This window comes from Pangasianodon hypophthalmus, chromosome 5 (genome assembly GCF_027358585.1).
Source record: "Pangasianodon hypophthalmus isolate fPanHyp1 chromosome 5, fPanHyp1.pri, whole genome shotgun sequence".
NCBI lineage: Eukaryota > Metazoa > Chordata > Actinopteri > Siluriformes > Pangasiidae > Pangasianodon > Pangasianodon hypophthalmus.
Window position 1 is genome coordinate 19,688,652 of NC_069714.1, and position 17,172 is coordinate 19,705,823.

At 38.7% G+C, this 17,172-nt stretch overlaps 1 protein-coding gene across 2 annotated transcripts in view; it reads right to left on the minus strand.

The window, feature by feature from the left end:
- Positions 1-5,371: 5,371 nt before the first annotated feature.
- The window catches only part of fign (fidgetin), a 45,526-nt gene continuing 33,725 nt past the window's right edge, over positions 5,372-17,172 (minus strand). For both annotated transcript variants that reach the window (XM_026913027.3, XM_053234391.1), the window contains exon 2: positions 5,372-13,642. In XM_026913027.3, coding sequence (XP_026768828.1) covers positions 11,412-13,642 — 2,231 coding nt within the window. In that variant the 3' untranslated portion in view covers positions 5,372-11,411. The remainder of the gene's footprint in view (positions 13,643-17,172) is intronic.

Genomic DNA, 17,172 nt, shown 5'->3' on the forward strand with positions numbered 1-17,172 from the left:
CGTACACACATTATAAGTTAGCCCTTTATGAAGCCAGACAGCAGCTCCAGTGGCCTCAGTAAGGAGGATTTCAGAGCTTCTTTTCAACATCAATTGTTCCAGATGCTTTAAACTGCTTTTATAAATTTATAAAAGACACACTGGTTCTCCATCTCTAGTCTCTTATTTCTTCTTATTCTGGCCTCTTATCATTCATTCTCTTTCCCCCTCACCCTCTCTGCCTCTTCTTTTGCCTTCTTTTAAACTTTTATATTTACATATTTACATTTATAATAATCAAGAGATACAGATTACTATTTAATCTTATCAACTAATCAACTAAGAAGCACTTAGGCACTTAGCGTGCACCACTGATGAAGGACTTGTGTCTGAAACATCTCACACACACACACACACACACACTGCATTATTAATGCAGCTAAATAATGCTATGCCTACACCTAAACCTAACCCAAGCTTTAACCTGAGTAAGAAAATATAAAAATACAGGCAGTTAGAAATATTAAGTACAATCAGGTCACATAATAGTATCAAAAGTCATCAGACCACAGTTTAAAAATTGCATAGTTATGTTGATTTTTTTTTTTTTTTTTTTTTTTTTTGGTGTCAAGTCTCAAATCAACCGTTAATCACTACTTTCATAATAACAATCTGTTTGGAAGCTGTGCCCAGAAGTAGCTCTTCTTGAGAGCATCTCATGAAATGCAGTGCCAGAATTTAAACTAATTTGAACTAATGCTGTGTTCAGATGAGACCAAAATCCACTTTCTGAACATGAACACTAAAAAAGAGGACTGCATACAGGAAAAAATCCCCAAGCTCACGGTAAAACGAATGGAATGAATGGAACGTTAATGCTTTGAGGATGTTTTGAGGCTGTTGGTCCAAGGGCTTGTGTGTTTGCGTGTAAATTAAATATATATCTTTATTCAGTTTATTCAGCATACTATGCATGTTTTTGTCTTTTAATTCTTGTGGCTAGTCATGCTGGTGGAAATGGAAAGCATATTTTAGTGCAATTTCAGAACAGTAACTGTTACTGTTACCCTACTATGTGCTATAATTATACACAAGTCACAACATTATACATTATGAAATGCATATTTTATTACTCATTTATCTATGTTTTTAGTATTTCTATTTTGTATGTATTTTATGGACTCCCAAGTTTGTGTTAAACCCAATGATCCACAATAGATCAAATCCATCTTGTCCTCTAAACTCGTGCTTCACTGGAAGGGGGTATAGGCCTCAAGAAAAATCTGACCTTGCATACAAAGGTGTTAACATGGTCAATATCACAGATTTGCTCAAGTTTAAATAGTAACATAGAAATAGTGCAAAATCGTAAATACTGACGATACAAGAAAATGAACCTTTCCTTTCCTTGTTTTAAATTTTTCAAAATTCTAAAACTTTCTGTGTATTTATGTCCAGTTATTTATGTATGTATATGTATATCCAGTTTTAAATGGTCTCAGTCTTGTGGATCCATATAAATGTTCACATACATTTGTCAGAATGCTAATGCTGAGGATGCGAACTGTAAGACAAAAAAATCTTTAATATAACTAGATTTGTTTGTTTGTTTGTTGTTTTTGTTTGTTTGTTTGTTTGTTTATAATAATAATAATAATAATAATAATAATAATAATAATAATAATAATAAACTTTATTTTATATAGTGCCTTTAAAAAGGCCTCTCAAGGCACTTTACATAAGAGTATATAACAATAACAATAATAGTAATAGTAATAACAATAATTTAATAACAAAACAAAACAAAGTAATCAAATAAAAGCAATCCTAAAAAAAAAGTTTTAAGAGAAGATTTAAATGTACTAAGAGATTGGGCTTCTCTAAGATTATTTATTTAGAACTCAGGTAAGCTTCAGGTAAGGTGTATGTACAGAATAAAATTTCTTTGAGATAATCAGGTAACAAACCGACTGAGTGAGTGAGCGAGAGGACGAGAGAACAAGAGAGATTCGAGCGTGTTAAACTCACAGTCTGCTTTCATCAAGATAACAGAAATAACAAAAAATAGCAGAGCCTGTTAGTGCTCCATTCAGAGTAATAACAGTTATTGTTTACTGGTGGGCTTCAGACAGACAGATAATGAGCTGTATTAGTTTTAAATGGCCAGAATGAGAGGGCTTATGAATATATTCACAGGACACGCTTCACCAGGGACAATCTGCAATCAATAAGGAACGGCCTCTCTCTCTGTCCCTCTGGACTGGCATTAGACGTCTCTCCGGATCCCAAACAATGTGGATGGATTACATTGTCTGACACACATCACACAAAATCATAAGATGCAAAATGAAATAAATTATAAATAGATGGATGAAAAAAAAAAACTCCAACTAATCTCTGCCTGCTTCTCATAACATAGGGTATATACATATGCTATCAGCCACTAACATATGTTTTCTCTCCCTCTGTTCACACACACACACACACACACACACACACATACACAGACACACACATATTAGATGGTTTGCATGGCTTGTTAGATGTAAGGAGATAAAACTTAGCATAGTGCTCCCAATTAGCACAGCAGTGACCATGTGCTGCCTCAGTCTAATGTCCTCTCCTGACGAGAGACTCGGGCAGACACAGCTTGCTGTGTGTGTGTGTGTGTGTGTGTGTTTGTCAGAGTGAGGCTTGTGAGAAAGAGGGATAGGGGTTGAGAGGAGGGGGGGAGTGGAAGGATGAAGAATGGAGAAAGAGGGATGAGCGAAAGAAAGAGCACAAGGAGAGAGATGAAATGGCTTAAGCGTTCATTTTGAGTAGAGAGACAGGTCCTATTAACATTTAACAGCATTTGTGCAACTTGGTGCGGAGGTTATGATGCAAATGAGGGAGAATTAAAAGTGGCCAGGGGTTTGGCATTGATGGATTGCAGTCTGGCAATGTTCACACTTCCCAGTGTCCATCAGAGGCGATTACTATGTAATTAAAGCTTATTTCTGGACTCTCCGCTGCATAATTACTTTGTGAATGTAGCCATCATCTAAAAGCTAGCAAAAAATGTTTCAGCGTTTAGTCCGGCAGTCATTTTCACCAGCTTGTGTCAGATATAGCCATCAGACAGTGCAAAAGAACTGTCACTTTTAATAAGAGGCAAAAAATTAAATGAAACAGTATGCTTATTATGGAAAAATTAGGCTTTCAAGAGTCCTTTCTGCTATTTGCATAATTTATTCTTTTTTTCCTCCTTCTTCTTCCTCTCTCTCTCTCTCTCTCTTTCTCTCTCTCTCTCTCTCAGTCCAAGCTTTAGGCAATTTCCCTCACATTTAAATAGATTGCACATTTAAGGCTACTTAAGGAAAATTATCACTTTGCATATTTTAATTGTTATGAAGGAAGTGATTTGAGAGAGGTCTGTGCCTCATCTTCTTGAGCCGAACTCTGTGTGTGTGTGTGTGTGTGTGTGTGTGTGTGATGTGAGCACTGGACGCTGTGCCGTCGCAGATAACCCCCAAGTTCACACACATCCACTCGACTTTCATCAGAATGCTAATGAGGAAGCTAACACTAGGACAAAAGGATCTCTGATATTTACAAAATAGGCACTAATACCTGGAGTGTAATTTGTGTGACACAACTTTATTTTCCTCTTAGATAATTTTGTGATTGGTAAGTTCCCTTTGTTTGGAACTAGAATGAAGGAGCAAGCTCTAGACATACACAAATCACACAGAGAAATCACTTTAATGGGTATTATACCAGTTGCAGTGTTTAGTCTGAGTCTGAGAGTGCTTTTTTTTCTTACATAGTAGATCACAGGCACACATTCATATGTATAATTGCCATGTAATGTTAAATTCACTTTTAAGTAGAGTTAGAGAGCTGCAGAGTAATTGACTGTCACGTTGAGGTGGATACCAGCTGCAGACAGAGGGGGAGCTGTATGTTAAGACAGCAAGAAATAATTTACTATTAAGAAAGAAATTTTCCTCTAGAGTTAACAAAATCTTACCACAGTAATAAGTGATTCAGTACTGATTTGAAAATGGGACATTATTAGGAGGAAGTTATAATTTAGAGTCAAAAAGTAAGCAATCATTTCCTAAAACTAAACACCTTCTTGTGCCCTTTAACATAATAAGTTATAATAATAAATTATAAATTAAAATAATGTAAATGATAAATAATAAAATAAATAATAAAAATATTTAATAGGAACAGATTTTAAGGCCAAAGAGGCCCACCTTCTCAAAAACATGCCTCTTGGTGATTTTTCTATAAGATGACCTACATTTAATGAATAAATGAAATGAATGCAGAGAAACTCTTAAAGTTTCATTAAAATAGCTATAATTTAAACCTTATTTTATTAAAAGGATGAAATGATTATTCAAGTATGAATCCTAATAGCTATATCATTATAGCTCTAAAAAGATCCAAAGAACATTTCTATAGACAGGATTCCATGGTAGATCATATGGTCTTAAAGAAGGGAGAAAAACTGTCAAAGCATACTAACTACGACATCTCTGACAGCACAACTGTTTTTGGAGCTAGATTCAGTACTGTTACAGTCAGACAACACTGACACTTTAAAATAAAGGAAATAATTTTAAATAATGATTTTAAAAATCTGGCTGATATGAAAATCTTGCTTAATTATATAGTCAATTTAATAATTATTACTATTTTAATTAATCTTTATAAAAAGACAAAGGTATTTGAATGCATCTTTAGAAACCCCAATAATGTAAAGAAGTTATTGCTCTCTGATAAGTAAATGTAATAAGCAAATTTGAGAAAAATGGGAGAAAAAACTTATCGTTCCAAAACCTTGAAATGCACCTGACCTTGTGCTCCAGGAAATTTTTTTTTTAAGGAAATAGGTTTTAAGTTGTTCCCACAACACTAGTTACAAACATATTCGGAATAAGTACATTTTTAATATAGATTAAATGTTTTACATTTTTATTAAATGAACTTGCATTACTAAAAGGTAAGTTTCAAACCACTTTTTACCCTTATGGAATATTGGAATGTATTAAATATCTTAATAAATGTTAATAAATATTGGTACTGATTAATTATAGGAAAAGATGAAATAATATATATTAAGCACATAAATCATAAAAGTTACCGTCTCTCTCTCTCTACATATATATATATATATATATATATATATATATATATATATATATATATATATATATATATATATATATATACATACATACATACATACAAACACACACACACACACACACACACACACACACACATGGTTTTTAAAGAACTGTTGTAGCCCAAGAGTCATCTGGGACTGTGGCATTCACTGTCTCGCTCCATCCGGATAATGATCCAAATAATAATCTCATTTTAAATAGCTCAAAACTGCTTCACCAAACATGTTGAGATATTTTATTAAACTCTTTGCTACCCAACTAATGTGACATGTAATGAAAGAAAATGCATTTGGAATGTCACATGTACTGTGATATAATTTAAGATGCTCAAGGAAATGCAACATTTAAGTCTTCTTTAATGCCCTGAAATGCTTTTCATCAAAAGGTAAAAATCAATCGGTGAATGAATCAGCACAGGAAGAGTGACCTATGCAGAAGAAAAGGTTCAGACATGAAGCTCTCAGCAGTAGATCAGTAATTACTTACAGTTTAATAACCACCGAGCCAGTCGTCCTTGTATTAGAAATAAAAAGCCATCAAAAAGAAAAAAGTGGTTGTGTACCACAAATATCTAGCACACTTCAAAATGGTGTATTTGTGTTAAATTTATAATCCCTTAATGCACGATATAAACATACTGTACGTGCATCAGAACATAGCAAAGGACAGACAGAAACGACATAAATATGAACACGGAAGAAGACACCTTGACAAAAGGAAGAAAAAAACCATCTCCTATCGTCATCTCTTCATCTGCGGCTCTGATAACCTTTGTGTTTGTGATTGTGCTGGAGCGTGTTGGCGGTGTCTCTGAGGGGAACCCTGCTGAATTGCATCCATTAGGAGAGGCTTCTTTTAATGTGCACGACTGTGGAAATGACACACAGCCGATCACAAATGAAACAGCGATGGGCTCCAAATGCACCTAGTTCCCCAGTGTTAATTGTACAGCAGCAACCTACGCACAAAGCATCTACTACATAATTATGCCTTCAATGTGGAAAATCGAAAGCATTAATGTCTTATTTATAACAAAATGAAAGAAGAATAAAAAAAGACAGTGATAAAACAAACTGTACTTATGATGTGCAGTTAATTTTGGGAAATCGATAAGAATCACCTTTCAAGATGATACTTAGTGAGGAGTGATGAGGATTCTGAATATTTTAAGAATAAGAGTTTAAGGAAAAAATGTTGATGCATATTTCTTGTAAATAAAGAAGTGCCCTAGAAGTCTCCATTTCCAAAACAGTAACTCATCAAACACAATTTTAAAGCTTTCTCTCATGGTGGGGTAAGAAAGCTGCACCTAGCTCTTACAATATTTGGAAGGGTCCACATTATAACTACTGTATAAATAACACACGAATATATCTCCAAAGATTGTTGATATGAGGACTCAGGTGCTGAGATACTGGTGTATACACTGGTATTAGATAACTGATGCTTGCATATGCCAATCAACCCTCTACTTCAAATAACTAGGGGTAAATGCCTCGCATATTATCAGCTAGGCTAAACCCTCGACCTTCGAGTTCATGGTCATGTTCTCTGACCATTACTACATTACAAAGGCTAAAGACAAAAATGTCCCTCTTATACAGCAGTTTAACGTGTGCAGATTGTTAAACTGTACAATTGTAGTCGAAAGTATCTACCACCTACAAATAGCACCTGGGTGTGGACATCATTTAATAGAATTCTGATTGTGTGTAGCAACCACTGATTTGCACGACTGATAGGAAGAAGTCATTAGAAATGCAGTAGCAGTTTTGTTCCTTTAATATTCTTATACCACATGGCTGTTGAATGCTTGATTCTGATTGGTCAGAAGGTGATTAGACTGGCTGCCAGGCTGCACATGCATTTGCAATGCTTTATATTTCTACAGTAACAACTAATAACAGGGATTTGTATGGTGGACACTCTTCACAAATGGATTTATTTTTCTTCAGAATTGTTTTTGGTGAGTTTATTTAGCATTTTTGGAAGGAGCATCAGCACTTTTGAAAAGTCAGAGGTAAAGCTTTAACTTTAAGTTTTCCAACAAGGGAAAGTTTTCAGGACAGATGGTTTTGTGGTTTGTGGTTTCTCGGAAACAAGACAAGCTATGCATTTTTTTCTTTTTTTCTTATTACTTCAAGATGGAGGAAAAAAGTGAAGGTGGTGAGGGAATGACTGTTTATAACTGTTATAACATACATATCAATAACTAACTTGTCTCTCAACTTGGATGTTCCACAACATTAAACATGACTATGAAAGAATAAAAAGTATAATGTGTTGTTTATTAATAAATAAAAGATAAAGATTGCTGGCAAATTGCTGTGGTATTGGAGGGACTTTAGGACACGCTGTAATTGGAATGTCCCCGTCACTGATTATTTTCCTGCACTAGCATGCTCCATTATGTATTGTTCCTTACAAATGAAAGATTTCACAACAGTAAGTAAATGTAATTGGTAATTGGAGAGATGTAAACTTACTTACATTAAGATATGTTGGGTAAAAATTAGGATAAATGTTTATTGTGCAGTGTATAGGTCTTTCTCAAGATTTCCTTCTCCCTCATCCCAACTTTGCGTTTTAATAAGCTTTCTCACACAAGAAATGACTAGTGAATATATAGCCATGAGCTTCTAATGTGTGCCTCATTTGTAACTATTTTAATGAATCTGGTATGCAGCAGGAAAAAAAACAAAACACATACACTGGAATTTCAAAAACATGTTAATGATCTTTTATTATCCTTTGCCCCTATGAATACATGAAAATACATTTACGTCGACTGCAGTTATGGCAATACTGTACAGACACACACATAGAAACGTTATGTGGTGTATTTCAAAATGTTATATCAACAATGTACATTAAGTACACATATGTGCGAGTGTAGCTCATGTACAAATACAAGATATGAAATGTAATTACATTTCATATAGAATTTTCATATATAAAAATGCACACTTACACACTTAATGATAAGTGCACATACACACACACGCACACACGCACACACAGACACACACACACATTCACATGCACACTACATTTCACAAAGGAGTAAAGCGATTTTATTATAATCCAAAAACTGAATCTGCATTTTAGAGACCTTGAAGAAGACCTATACAGCCCACAATATCCTTCACCCATTGTGGGGGTTTTTGTGTAAGTAGATTTCAAAGTGTTTCAAAGTTACGACTGTGTGCAATATCTTTACCTCAACACTCTCTAGTGTGTCTCATCATTTGCCCAACTACTAAACTGCTCAGTGTAGGGACAGTCTTTCTGAGGTAGACTGCTCAAGTTCAAGGACAAGCTTTTTTCCACTTTTATATCTTTTTCCTTTTTTTAATATTTTTTGCCTTTTATACAAATGCATGACATTCAAAAAAGACAGAACATAGGTACTACATGTGTGTATGTAGCAATGAGGTAGAAATGGTTTTAGAGATCAATGTCTGAAATAGAAAACTGATATGACAGCAACATCTAGAAGAGTGCAGAAGAATGCAGGACGAAAAAAAAAAAAACATACAGGGAAAAAAAAAAGCTAAATGATCTGAGGAAAAAAAGGTGTGCTTTAAACCTTTTCATTGCATTTGTCACTAATGCAGTTTTAAACTAAATGCTTTTGTAATCAGCAGTTATCAGGGGATTCCACAATGACCTCCATGTTACGAAGGATCTGTCCAGTTTTCAGAGGGATGTTGCAGAAGTGAATGCTGGTGGATCTTTCATACAGCAAAACAGTAATTAATGATACAAAAGAATTATTCACAACATGAAAGAGTGGCTCTGGGCATCAGTGCTATTTGGCTTAAGTACGCACAGTACTTTATTATTCTGGATGTTGAGATAAATGTGGAAATCTATGCCACTAAACTAGAACAGGGCAAATTGCTATGGTATGCCATACCGTATATATATGTATATATATATATATGTATATATTTTTTTATAAAATAGTTGCGCATAGGCTTTCATTTTGGATACGTTTGTTGAAGTAAATTGGTTCTATTTGCTTTGGTGCAAAGAAGATGCTTTCAAATGATAAACTTTAATTGAAAAGTGCATTTGACAAATTAAATGTTAACATTTACTATAATGACAGGACCAGACCAAATCTGAAGGTGTTCTACTGGACAGACACCAAATATGCTTGACATCTCAGAAAGTTTTCTCTTAATCACATTATTAATGCAGAATGGTAAAATAAATGGCATTTTACAGCCGCTAAATACACTAACTTGATGTCTATCATAAAATGCATGACTGGTTGTGCATGGATAAATCGCATATACATGTAGTGGAGGAAATGTTAGCTCCAGCCACTAAGCACCATTGACAGGAAAACACTGCAGTGTTGAAGTAAAAAGGGACTATGCCAACACCCTATAATGTATAACATCCTCAATAGCATTACGTACTGGATGCATGCACTAAGGGCCTAGGATAAACAGTAAGGGGAAAAGGAAACAGGACAGCCATCCTCTGAGCATCTGCAGGATTCTCCAGTGCTGTACATTTGCAGCCCTGCCCCACTCCACTCACTAGTGCTTCACAAAATGGCAAACATAAAATGCTCACGGGATGGGGGGGGGGGGGGGGGGGAGCAAACAAACAAACAACACAAACATACATTCAACACAAGGCCTTCTTTGACTCATCCTCATGTGCTGTAAACACAGGTGCTTGTCTCCAGTGCCCCAGTGGTACTGCCCAATCATGTGGCTAGCGTCGACTGTTAGTAAAGAAAAAAGCTGCCAACTGTAGAAACAGCAACACCAAAAGGGGAGCGCAATGACTGGAGAATCATTCCCTCTGAGTGCAACACAAAACCCATGGAGCATGTGTATGCAGGGAGGCTGCACTATATATTGTGAGAAGAAGAAACACAGACAGGGTCAGTCGCGTTTGTTGATTCTTTTGAGCAGCTAGTTCTATAAGCGAGTTTTCTTCTTGTTGAGTGAGCCTAGAGAGTTTAGGACGTCAAGCTAGCCTCTTTAATTTTTGCTTTGAAAGAAAACAGTGATGAACTGAGGTAGAAAAGAACACAGGTTACACATGATCCTTCAGGATTGTTACAGGAATGACACACAGCAGCAGAACAGGGTTAAAAACAATACTTACAAATAACCAAAGTGTTTCATCCCCCAAATATAATATGTAGTGGTCTTTGTAAAAGTTTTGGTTCACCTGCAATGAGTCTCTCTTCTCTCTTCATTGATCAGATAAATGGACATCTAATTCCACAAAACACAAATAGTGTGGTCCCCTGCAACTTCTCTTTCATAGCTAAGGCTTTAAATTAACCTTTGATTACATAAGCACTATAGAGTCAGTACTGTGCTATGCATGAGGACAGGGTGCTGTATTCAAGACTGCCACAATTCAGAATTCTTCATTGTTCATCCCTCTGTTTCAAGCTACTCACAATGCAATTAATATTTAATTTCAACTTCAATACTTGACAAAAGAAAGGAAAAAAGATAAACACATTTTTTTCCCAAACAGTCCAGAAATGATCTGGTTACATTCATAGTCATATCCTTGTCATGTTTTAATCAGTTGAGGTGGAACTTTTAGCTCAATGCAAATCAAAATCCAAACCCAATATGTAGTGCTTTGACACAATCTTTTGAGGTACTGTACAAATCACAATCACTTTCCTGAGTTTTTGAAGAAAATTAAAAGCAAACAAAGTTCATAAATTAGGGTCCAGATTACAAATGCCACAAGAACTTCTTATGCCCACAAACGGCCTACAGATCAGACTCAGTTGAGGAATACTGTTGTTTTGTTGATTTAGGTCTCAGGTTAAAGCTTTTTATATTAGCACATGCCACCAATGTAGATTGTGAGGCAAACCAACCAAAATACAAAATAATAAAGCACCACTTTAGGCACTTAATAGCAACAGAATCTCAAAAACAGCAGAATGATATTTACACACAATGGAGTTTGTCTTTGTGGTAATTTCAGTGACAGTGCACTTTAGCAAGTGACGCTCAGCTTCAGCAGTGTTCAGCCAAATTGTGGACTTTCTGTTAGACTATGTGCAAAGGGCCTTATATGGACTTGAGCATAGCTATGCATCATTCAGGTCTTTCAGATTGTCCAGGTGTTATTTAAGGGTCACTAGTAATACCCACCTTTCAATGTTGTTTGTTTCACCCAAAGAATTCTGAATTGTATCCTCTCCTTATAGGAGGAGAAGTCACCCTATATGGCCCCCTTAAGCCCATTTCACTGACTACAACCAAACATTTTGTTCCACTCAGTGTATGTGTCCAGTTCTTTTTGTGATATGCTGGGTTGGATTTTGCAAAAGACATTTTCAAAGTCCTGGTAAGATAGTGGCCTCATCTGCCCTGGTATGACTCCAGACAGTTCTGTGCCAGGCATGCCATGCAAGGGTCCGACAATGGCTTCCTGGCAAAGACGAACCAGGTCCAACCCCGAGAATCCCTCTGTCCGCTGGACAAGCAGTGCCACCTCTTTGTCACTGAGGCAGTAGTTGTGCTGGGAGAGCACCTGACTGATCAGCTGGTGTCGTGCCGAGGTGTCTGGTAGTGGGATGAGCAACCTCTTAACAAAGTACCTACGCAGAGCTTCATCTATTTCCTCAGGCTTGCTAGTGGAGCAGATGACCAAGACATGGTCCTCTGTCGAGCTGAGCACTCCATCCAGTTGTAGGAGAAGTTCACTCTTGATACGATTTACCGGGCTTTCCTCACTTAGCTGTGGTGACAGTAAGAGATCTACATCACTAACAAATATTACTGAAGGTTGCCGGCAGCGAGCTACAAGAAATGAGGCCTGCACCACCTTCTCGCCCTCCCCCAGCCACTTGCTAACTAGTGCTGATCCACTGAGCTGGAGGAATGCAGCACCCAGCTGGCTGGCGACACAGCGTGCCAGCAATGTCCGTCCAGTGCCCTGAGGTCCAAAGAAAAGGATGCTGCGTGGTAATGGTGCCAGGCCACTGAACATATCTGGCCTCAGGATCGGCCACAAAACCTCCTCTTTAATGGTGGCCTTGACCAGCTCCAGCCCTACAATGTCACTCCAGTCCACAGGGGGCATCTGCTGGAGGACTTCAGTGGTGACCATCTCCACCAGGCTGGAGTCACTATTTTTCAGCTGCTCCTCAGCTGGGTGGCCACTTGAAGGAACTGTGCCAATGGAATGTGGCAAGTGCTGCCTGTGCTCCTCGTTGTGCTCATTCATAACAGGTGAACTGAACTTCCCAAAAGACTCGCCTGATCGTACTGACCCCATGGAACCTTTGGATGCTCCATAGGAAGGAGGGGTGATGGCTCTGCCAGACTGACTGCTGAATTTACGCTGTTGATCCGAGGACATTGGCTGTTTTGTAGGCTTAAATGGCAAAGACGAAGTGTCAGCACTTCTGTCAAATCCATTCCCTCTGCTTGAGTCAGCAAGGCTGCTATCTGGCATTCTGTACATAGGACTTTGAGTTGAGCGCTGTTGGTTGTAACTGAAATTTCCATAACTGGAGTCCATGTCTCCTTGTCCTGTCATGTAGAAAGCTTTTCTTTTCAGTGAGTTGGCTGAGCTGCCATTCAAAGGTGTCGGTGCAATAGGTGCATGGTTGTGAGACTGGTAGGAGTAGCCGGGAATGGTAGAGGGGGCTAGTGGTGTGGGAGCTGCAATGCCTGAGGGCAAGTAGGCTGAAGGAGGGGGGGCTCCTCCAGGGCTGTAGCCTGGAGCAACAGAAGCCTGGGGGGGATACCCTGTAGGTGGGTAGTTGTAACTGGAGAGGTTAGGTGAACCTGCATTATAGCTAGGCACCAGTGTTGGAGGAGGGGGAGGAGGGGGTGGAGGAGGCTGAAGGAGCCCACTGCTGTGCAAAGGTGAGGGATGTGGGGAGGGCAGGGCTGGGGTGCTTTGCCCACCACTATAGGTGGAATGCAGGTAAGTGCCATTGTAGCCACTCGCAAACTCCTGAGAGGGGATCCCCGAGTGCAGGGCAGCAGGTGTGTGGCTCCCACAACTGCTACTGGAGTAGCTGGGTTCACTCAGACTGCTTGCCACCCCTGATGAGCTGCCAATGTTGGCTGCACTGTCCGCTGGTGGCAAAGTGGCTGCCACTACAGCCTTGCTTGCAGATATCACATCTGCGGTGCAGTTCATGGGGTAGATGCCCTCTTGCCATACTTCACTTTCAGACTTGCGTCCGTTTAGGAGTCCTGGGGCACTCTCTGAATATGAGCACAGCAGTGCCCTCTCACTGGGACCCTCGAGGATCCCAGAGTACTTTTCAGCATATTTCTTCAGGAGATTGGAGGCGGTGAGAGCGGAGATGTCATCGTTGGCCCAGGCATACTGGTAGGTTCTCTGCAGGTGCCCACGATATGCCTCAGCTTTGTGGGCTGGGGAGCGGGTCGTGGAGGAGATGTCGAAGTGCTGCTCTGCCCACTGCGCATGCTCTGGGGTCCACTGCATCTTTAAGCCTAAATACCCCAAAAAAACACAAACAAAACAAACACCAATGTCAGAAACTTGATAAATAAGGTACAGAGAGAACAGGATCAGCAAAGGCCTCAGTTTTGTGAAACTCTGCAGAATCAATGATCCAATACATGATTGCTTTTAAAGAGAAAGAAAAAAAAACAGCAAGAGCAACACAAAATATTACTTTCCATTTCCTACTCTGCAGCTCACCTGGAGTGCAGGCTACATATCACAGGCCCTGCTGACAGTTAGTATCGTAGGAGCAGTGCGGATTTGGGCACCAGCACCTGGTTAGCACAGTATAATGCACCTTGCACAGACCGGGGTGACACAGACATCGCAGGTCACTCTATAATCCAACTCTCATCTAAAGCAGTCCCAGACAGTTTCAAATCTGCTTGGAGGAGTGCAGCAAAGCAATCTCCCAGGCAGCGCTCCGCTGCTTTCATCACACAAACCCCACAGCATGGCATGAATTACAACAGCTCTCTGTCTGCCTGCTGCCTCCTAGAGCACTGCTGGCTGGAAAAGGGGAAAAACATGCCTCTCTTGTCTTTTCTTTCTCTTGCTCTTGCTCTCTCTCTCTCTCTGTATCACTCTGTCTTTCTCTCCATTTCTCACTGCCTCACTCTCTTTTCTTTTCAACTTCTCTCTTTTATTGCCTCCAGGGCTCAAAAGCCACCATCAAGTTTAATCCCAAACTCCATCTGCAAACACAAGTAGTTACATATGCTGTCATCTTAGACTCAGCATGGGATTATCAAAGAGGCATTTACTCAAAAAACAATGGGCTGTCACTGGTGGTTCACATACAATCACACTGACACACACACATACACACACACTCATCCATAAAAGAGACAAAAGCAAATTTAAGTGTTTATGAAATTCTCTTGTTGATTCCCCAGCCCTATGTATAAATCTTAAATACTATATTACATGACTCAAACATACAAATTTAGGAGATGCTGTACTCCCAGTATAACACACAATAGTGCCTTCTGTAAGTATTTCCATAATACACAGATGCAGAATCACCCAGTAATGCCAGTGGATATCTTAAGATTAAATTACACAGAAAAACCCCTGCTGCTAAATTATAGTGTTGAATCCAGAACTGGTGTGTCAGTGCCAGGACATAGCAGAGATTTTTCTACAGCAGCATTGAGATAAGTGGTGTCCCCAACCACCACCTTATCAGCAGCCTGCCCAAACAGCACACACACACACACATCACACACACACAAATATGCACCACTAATTAGCAGGATGAGGCTGCACTAATTGTGTTAATTTACAAGGATTTAGTCAAAAAGATCTGTTCTATGGCTAGCTGTCAGGCCTGTGAGCGAATGGCTAAGAAAAGCTTAAGACGATAAACCGGCATCAACGTGGCAGCCATGCCAGAAAGCCTATTATTAACATCATCAGTAAAATCTCCACTCCAAAACAATCACAGGATTCAATACTATTACTCCAATTAATCACACCCTTTCAGACCATGAGAAAATTACAGCAACATGTTACGAAGTTTGCTGATGACTGCTTTTGATTTGTGATTATATTGTAGCATTTTACTGTGTGTTCCTAAACCACTGCATTAGCCATTAAGCTATGCTTAATGCCTGCTTACTGCTATGGGACCTATGGTATTCCCACAGCAAACCATTTGAGATGCATATAAAGATTTATCTCGAATATAATGTGAACTGCATGGGTAATGTGTGGGGAATGTGAGCTTTCATTTCATTGTGCAGACTACAACTGTCCTTCCGCACTGTTAAAGATTACATTGGGAATATATATACATGTATGTATACATTCTAACACACACACCTTAATAGGAACACCTGTACACTTGCAATTATGAGATCAGCCAATCATTTTGCAGCAGTGCAGTGCATAAAATCATATAGATACAGGCCAAGAGCTTCTGTTAATGTCTTCTGCTTTTGCAGCCCATCTGCATAAAGGTTCAACGTGGTGAGCTATCTGAGATGCTTTTCTGCTCCCTATGGTAGTAAAGAGTTCCTGGCAGCACGAACCAATCTGGCCATTCTCCTCTGACCTCTAATCAACAACTGCCACCCATTGGATGTTTTTTGTTTTTAGCATATTCTTTGTAAACTCTAGAGACTGTTGAGCATAAAAATCCCAGATCATCATCAGTTTCTAAAATACTCAAACCAGCCATTTGGCACCAACAACCATGCCATGATCAATGTCACTGAGATCTCTCACATTTTCCCCATTCTGATGTTTAATGTTAACATTAACTGAAACTCTTGACCTGTATCTGCATGATTTGATGCATTGTGCTGCCGCTATATGATTGGCTGATTGGATAATTGCATGAATGTGCACATAAGGTCCTATATATATAGGACGTGGGTGATAACTAGCACTAGAACAGAGAGAAATTATGAAAGGCTGAAATCCCCTGCAGTATGCACACAGGGATTTCGAACAATACTCTAGCTTCCCGTTTTAATGACTTTTTATGAAGCGCACTACACACTAACAAAAGAGCAAATTCAGCTGTAGCTATTTAACAAGTCTAACAAATTAAAATTACAAGGCTCTTACTGTCATAAGGCAGGGATGTCTCCCTGAAAACCTTTAATGTATTTAAGTCTCTAAAATAAGACATCAAAGAGATTTAGATACATGGCTAACAGGGTCTGAAAAAAATACACTGTTCTAAATGTCCTTTAAGTGACAATATTTATACACACATTCCTGTCATTCTAACACACAATGTGAGAGCGCTGTAAAAGTAATGTGGTGCTTGGAATGATCATAAAAATATTGTACAGTACATAATGATTGGGTGATTTGTGGCAGAGGACCAAATGAGACAATAAAGTTGATATTATCAAAAGGAATTTAAGTCCAGTAAAAATGATAGAAATATGGAAAAAGGTAGAGTCAGAAAAAAACAGGGACAGAAGGGTAGAGAGAGAGATGGGGAGAGAGAGACAGAGTGAGAGGGAGCATGAGAGAGAGGGGACTGCAGAAGATGAATCATCTCCAGTTTAGTTTTAGACTGCAGCTCCTCCGTGCTCTTCATGCTTCTCCAGCCTGCCTGCGAGCACGGTGACACAACAATAAATAACACAAGCACACAGACAAACCTATCTCTGTGGGAAATACAAAAATGTCACTACTTCCATATGTCATATCCTGCCACTGTTTTGGGGTAGAACATAAAGAGTAGATATCATGTAGACAAGTATGCAACTAATTAATGTGCACTAAATCGCTGCACTATCCTTGTTATTCATGTAATATTTTCATGTCAGGCTCACATCCCATATGCAATAAGCAATGAATGTAAAAAAATACACAAATTTATACAATTTGGATGAAAGTCTTCAATACAAAGGCTTCTTAGTGTTTCAACATGTTTGCATCACACACGGGCTGATCACTGCAACAGTTCATTAGGACTCCATCTCAAGACACTGACAAAAAAGCTTTAAATTAGATGCAACAAGCAAAGACTTGCTCACTCGCCTGCTCTCTAAGA